Source organism: Notothenia coriiceps, unplaced genomic scaffold (genome assembly GCF_000735185.1).
Source record: "Notothenia coriiceps isolate Sejong01 unplaced genomic scaffold, NC01 NC01_scaffold00020659, whole genome shotgun sequence".
In the NCBI taxonomy this organism is placed as follows: Eukaryota; Metazoa; Chordata; class Actinopteri; order Perciformes; family Nototheniidae; genus Notothenia; species Notothenia coriiceps.
In genome coordinates, this window is record NW_011353360.1 from 20,171 (window position 1) to 26,807 (window position 6,637).

At 39.6% G+C, this 6,637-nt stretch overlaps 2 protein-coding genes across 2 annotated transcripts in view; one reads left to right on the forward strand and one right to left on the reverse strand.

Annotated features, from left to right (window-relative positions):
- Window positions 1-3,371, forward strand: part of kin (Kin17 DNA and RNA binding protein) — a 9,531-nt gene extending 6,160 nt beyond the window's left edge. Inside the window, exons 10-12 of the mRNA XM_010779767.1 lie at window positions 2,200-2,299; window positions 2,430-2,530; window positions 3,113-3,371. Of these exons, the coding sequence (XP_010778069.1) occupies window positions 2,200-2,299; window positions 2,430-2,530; window positions 3,113-3,172 (261 nt within the window). The 3' untranslated portion in view covers window positions 3,173-3,371. The remainder of the gene's footprint in view (window positions 1-2,199; window positions 2,300-2,429; window positions 2,531-3,112) is intronic.
- Window positions 3,372-4,098: 727 nt separating this feature from the next.
- The window catches only part of itih2 (inter-alpha-trypsin inhibitor heavy chain 2), a 14,531-nt gene continuing 11,992 nt past the window's right edge, over window positions 4,099-6,637 (reverse strand). The window contains exons 18-21 of the mRNA XM_010779770.1: window positions 6,260-6,458; window positions 6,007-6,179; window positions 4,754-4,865; window positions 4,099-4,675 (exon numbers count right to left, since the gene is read on the reverse strand). Of these exons, the coding sequence (XP_010778072.1) occupies window positions 4,528-4,675; window positions 4,754-4,865; window positions 6,007-6,179; window positions 6,260-6,458 (632 nt within the window). The 3' untranslated portion in view covers window positions 4,099-4,527. The remainder of the gene's footprint in view (window positions 4,676-4,753; window positions 4,866-6,006; window positions 6,180-6,259; window positions 6,459-6,637) is intronic.

Consider the following 6,637-nt stretch of genomic DNA (forward strand, 5'->3'; position numbering starts at 1 on the left):
GAGGGTCAAGGGATGGAAGTGCACCTGATTGTTACCCGATTAGGTTTGACCATTACGAAAATTACGAAAAAGAACGCAATAAGCTTTGCCGGCACGGTAGGGGGAAGACGCGTATTTTTACGCTTGGCGTGATGATAGTACACACTAAATACTCCAGAGATGTGTTCTTACTAATGCAAGTAAGGTGACAGTTAACACGCGTCGTGTTGCTTGTTTGTAGGGTCTGGTAACACTGAGGTGACGGACTAGCAAGAACCGGCACGAGACTAAAATAAATGACTGACTACTATACCCGCATTACACGTACAATACTGCCGGCGCGCGACCGTCTGGAAGATAACATACATGGATCAGCTGGACACCGGGACTACAGTAGAAACAGTGTTACTAGAACTCAAAGGGACTCTTGTCGGACTCAAAAAGACCGAATTGGTATGGGCCGCGTGCACGCGAGATGTCTATTCGATATCCTACAATATGATGCACATTTTACGATTCTCTCTGCGGTAGGCGTTCGTTGGGTTTGTTCCATTATATTAGTATAATATCTATCGTATCAATGGAGCCATATGTTTTTGTGGGGGTGGTTGTACTCGAAGGGTCTGGTCATTAATGTTTTGCTCTTACAACAGAAGCCAGTTACACTGACTAAAGTTATCTCGTTCAGGTGTAAACCAAATCCGTGTTTTTGTATGTGTTCATCTTTATGTAACGAAAATTTTAGCGAGACACAGGGCTTAGTTATCTCAATATAAAGGCAACTGATATTCTGCTGGACGCACTCTGACCCAACTTAACCTTTGTTTGTTGTCACTCACAATTTGTTTTGTTTTGTCTTGTTGCGTCATTCCTCTGTTATATGTTGTTGTCGTTTGTATTGTATCCATGAGAGACCTTATACTGGACAGAGGGGACGTTAATACATAATAGGCGAGCTAGTTCAAAGCAATGGTAGTCAACGATTGCAAATCGCAATTTGTTTGCATTTTTGGTGGCGTAGTCACTTGCAACCGCTTTAGGTTGTTACAGATTATGCCGCATGGAAAGTACACCGAGCAGTCGCGCTGAAGGTAGCAATAACACAACGCTTTGAAACGTTCCTCCGATGAGCACCCAACTGGGAGTAGAATCGGTACCGGAACATAAACAGAACTTTAGACGATCGGTTGTGAGTCAACTTTTTGTCGGTTTGGAGGACCGTTGTTTTTACGGACAGTAATAAGTGACAGTATGTCTTACGGGTCCAGTGTGCATTGTGTTTGTGATCGTCTCGTAGGCGCGTATCGGCGCCCTTCCGCCTCTCTCGACAAAATACACATTTCGCTTCGTTCAATTTCCCGTGCCGAGGTTTGAAGAGACAAAAGAAGAATTACGATTAGTTTTCACTTCAATTTACCCAGAGGTCAACAGTCCTTGGTTGTCCAAGTCCTTGGTTGTTTATAGCATAAAGAACATCTGATTTAATGTGAGGTATAGGGAAATAATCATTTGAGTATAAGTATGTGTATATAAATATGTAATTTACAACGGCTGTAAGATGCTTGAAAAGCTTGAAAATGCACCTTGAAAATGCTTGAAAAGTGCTTGAATTTGACTTTGGAAAAGGTGTAAGAACCCTGGATGTGATATGCCGCGGACTGTACTTAATGTTACTCTGATCCGGTTACTTATGTTGTGGCAGATAATTAAGTAAGCTTTCTTAATGCTAATATTATAATAGTCAAAATTAAGATTCAGTTTCAGCTTTTTTTGCAAATGTGGAAAAAAGGAAATGGCATGAATTTCTGTCAATGCTTTGACATCGAAACCTAGAAATTGACTGCCTCAATAGCTTCACAATAAAAAGAAATCCATGTTTTTTGTAGTTTACATGCAGTTAAGTCTCTTGAATTGAATAACAACAACATGGATTAATTTTGATATACTTTATTAATCCCCGTGGGGAAATTGTTTCTCTGCATTTGACCCATCCTAGTGTTAGGGACTTGAACTGGTGACCTTCCAGTTGCCAAGCCAGGTCCCTATCAACTTTGCCACCACCGCCCTTACATATTACATATACATAGAAAAACTTACTTCTGAGACATTATACATAGCCATCAAAAACAAACTAGAATGAAATATTTATATTAAGAAAAAAAAAAAACCTCAATATGGAGACCTTTGTTTCTAAAAGCTGTGGATCCTTTTTAATTGTAGGAGGTACGAGAGAAATATGGAGCCGTTGTTAAGATGATCGACTCCGGAGACAAGCTGAAATTGGACCAGAATCACGTGGAGACGGTCATACCTGCACCAGGTAAACATCCAAAGCTCTTTAACACTTATACAGTAAAGTATAGTAATCTGATGGATGGGGGCAGCATCATGTCTGTACCTCAGCTGTACTTTCTATCCTCCTCAGCCTCTTGTTGTGATTCTCCCTGCAGGTAAACAGGTTCTGATCCTGAACGGGCCGCACAGAGAGAGGGAGGCTCTGCTGGAGGGGATCGACGAGAAGAACTTCAGCGCCACGCTCACAATCGCAACTGTAAGTATTTATAGTACTGTACATCTCACATGTTAGTCATTGTTATCCACTGCACATCTGTAAGGTAAATATAAAATAGTTCTGGATATAAGATAAGATATCCAACAGTTGCCTCTTAAAACTCATGAAAAACATAAGCAGCCTATACCAAATTATGAAAAGTATCTACTTTTCCTCTAGGGTTAACTCACCATGCAGATAGTTTTTTGTTTTATTTCCCCCGGTTTGAATGCAAAGGTCTTCTGTATTTCTGACTGGTGTGTGGTCCTTAAGCACAAAATGATTACTCAAAATATTCCAAAATAATGTTAAAATGTCACAATAACTGGTGGTTAAACTAAATATATGCTGTTATCACACAATATTAAACAAAAAAAAGATTCCAGGTATAATTCCCATGTGATAATATACTTAAAAATATGTTTTAAGAATCATATTAATCTAAAAACTGAATGTCGCTGTAAAACCTCTTTACATTTTAAAAACTTGTATTGCTCTCCTTAGCTGCACTCACTTTTATGTAGCATTTTAAACGTGTTGTATCCAGTACCTGTGATTGAAGTTTGATCTACTCGTCCTCAGGGTCTTCAGAAGGGGAAGACGGTGAGCGTCGCCTACGAGGATTTCTCTAAACTGGCCTGAACCAACAACCTGTCTGCTCTAAACTCAGGGACTCTACTTAGTCAAAGTTATTTCCCCAACATACACCTGTATATACACACACACACACATCATCACAGAGAAACTCAGAGCAATTTGTTTTTTATTTTGTATCGGGTGTTCAAGTTGATCTTAGCATTGCAAATGTACATTTTGTCTTAATAAATTGAACAAAAAGTGACTTTATGGTGTTTTCTTTTTATAACTAGGAACATTTATAATAGGATCGGGGGATAAGTACAATGATAGAAATGTGTCGACCAATAGAGATCCTGCAATTATATATCCATGATTTGGGCAGAAATGGAGGATAATGACATTTTAAATAAGGGGGACAAAGAATTGTGGTTGCACAGTCATTTGTGAGCTTTTTTAAATGTAAGTCAAACCTGCAGGAAAAGTCTTTTTTTCTTTGATTAATTAACTGAATTAACAAAGACTGGCATTCATGTGCTTCCGTTAACCTTAAAACCTGTTACACCTCAAATGATTGTCCTCAGGAACCTTAAAGCTTTCATTTTGAAAATAATGTATTTGTCTTTTAACTTGTGTTGTCTTCTATGATGTATATAAAAGAAAATAATCAAATGTGATGCAGTGTATTAATTGAATTTACAGAACAATTACTGAATATAAAATGCTATATAGACTTTGGCCATATCAACCATCCAGGACTACAGGAATAGTACACAGGATACAATATAGTATAGTAGTATACAGGAATTACAAAAAGAAAAATCAGGAAATATAGATTCATAAAAACCACAATGGGGAAAAGGATCGTCTTCCCTTTCTATTTACTCATTACATTACATGTCACTTTTATCCAAAGCAACTTACATACTCAATACTGCGGGCAATCCCCACAGGAGAAATTTGGGGTGAAGTGTCTCAGGGAGACAACGGCATGCTGACTGCAGTGGGGTTTGAACCTGTGACCCCCTGATCCAAGCACCACACGCCTCCTGTTTTCACTTTTTCTAAATGGGTGTTAATAGCAGTGTGGAAAGATCTGGAAAAGATGACTTGTTTTGACTGACAAATCTCTCTAATGTTATGAATAATATTGCAATTGCAACATTATTCATAATATTAGAGAGATTTGTCATGTTCTAATTATGATTCTTAATATTGAAACAAATATTAAATGATTTTGGTGTGATATCTGTACCAAACATATGTTTTATAAATCTGTAGAACACATACTTAGCCTTTTACAAATACTGTGCTACCTGTGATTTTAATATTGCACTAGTCCATATTTTGATTTTGATAACATTTGGATTAATAGTGCAGCCCTATAGATGAGCATGGTACTTGAATGTGTCTCTGGCAGCTCAGAGCGCCTGCAGGAAGCTGTTGAGATGTGGGACGATGTAGTCGGTGTAGTGGCCGTCGATGAAGCCCTTCCCACTGTTGTGAATGAACCAGCAGTAGATGCTTGATCCGAGCCTCTTATCGCGCCTGTAGTCCTTCTGCCAGCCCCTAACGTACACACAAGATGTATGGTTTGAATATGAAGTGTGTTCTTTCAGAAATCACTTCATCTGAATTAAGACCTACCTGGTGACAAGCAGAGTGTTGCCCTTCACCTCCATCGTGGCCTCCTTCTTCAGAGGGTCCATTCCCTCGTGCATGTCGTGCACGCTCACCTCAGGCTCTCTGGAAAACTGCCCTGAGAGATCACACACACTTTCAGCTTCAAATACTACTACTATGTCTCTTAGCAAAATTCATGACCTGATTACCAAAAGGGATTGACAAAACGTATTGTGAGCATGTTTCATGAAGGAACTATTTTATTTGTTATTGAACCACACTCGCCATCCATATCATTGTGTGGAAGGGAGTGTCTATCTGCTTGGGGGTGAGAGGCTTGTGCTGGCGCTTTGGTTGGTGCAGTTTTGTTAAAGGAAAAATAATAGAGAAGGCAGACAACAATCATGATCGATAAATAGCACTACAGGTAAGACAAACATTTATTTGTTGTCCCTTGAAATTGGCTCTTTAGAGTATTATCTATGATTCTTAAAAGTGTAATACAGATTAATACTAATTAAGTTTCTGCTTTCATTGCTTTAGGGCAGTGTTTCTCAAACTTTTTCATACCAAGGACCCCTTAACCAATAAAAAAACACTCGCGGACCACCTAACTCCACAAATATCCAAAAACACATCGTTTTTCTAGAACAGATTACAAATCACCTGAAAATTGTACAAACAAGTGGCAACATGTGTGATGAAGGTGTTGCGCTGGGCTATATAATTCAATCAAAACTTAAGCTCGCTCCATTGCGGAGATATTCCCGCAAGAGTGCGGAAAACTTTAATTTATTTATTTAAAATGTGAAATTTTACCAATATACTCACGGACCACTAGGGGGCGCTCGAAGGACCACCAGTGGTCCGCGGACCACACTTTGAGAAGCACTGCTTTAGGGTAAACCAATGTCTATGTGCCTTAAGATGCAGTGACACTAGTGGCTAGAGGCTGGCTTCATAGAACACATTTATGTTGGTTAAAAAATGTTTTAAACTAAAAAAGTCAGTCAACTGTTAGCTTTTACCTCTAGAGCTCAATAACTTGTTCTAATGTGTGTTTTGATTGCAAAAAGCCAGTGTCTGTTAAGTAGATATATGTTAATCCACATTTGTATGAAATAGGTTCAGTAAATGAAATATATACCCTCCCTTTAGAAACCTATGGGTGTTTTTTTTACAGTCTTAGGCCTCAGATCTGATTCACAGATATCTCAGTAACACCCTGTGGTTGTATCGCTGCTTGAAAGTATTTCACACCACGCACAGAGACCTACCTATGAGTCCGTGCACCAGAGGGGAGTACTGGTTATCGTTGGGAATGTAAACACCGAGGAAGTCGACACTGACTGGATTTTTCGTCCACACACGGTGAAGTAACACCATCACATGGATATTATTATTTATCGTGATGGCCACATGAGAGTTCTTCACAATGGAGATCCTCACACTGAAACACAGACACATGAGGTACAAATCACCCTGAGTGAGGTAGATGCTGTAATTAAAGATGAAATGTGTCAGGGTTACCCATCCTGTGAGATTTTAGCCGTGGCCCCCCAGGTGAAGGAGTGGTTTCTCTGGCCGTCGGTCATGGAGATGCTGTCGGTGCCGACGGTCAGGCTCACTCCATCGGGCTGGTAGTACACTGAGATGGTGCCGAAGTACGTGCTCAGTTTGCCTTTGTGCGCCTGCTTAGAGCCGACCAACTGACCGTTCACCACCAAACCTAAAAGAAGTGGGGTTATACTTTATTTGTAATACTCCAGTGACAAATGTGTTACAAGTAAAGCAGAGAAAAGTAGATATTCATTGTCAGGGTTAGAGTAAGTTAAAAGGTGCAACAGATGGTCAGGTGACATGTGTGTATCTGTTATATAAGTCCTGAGAACCTGCCAAGGTCACACT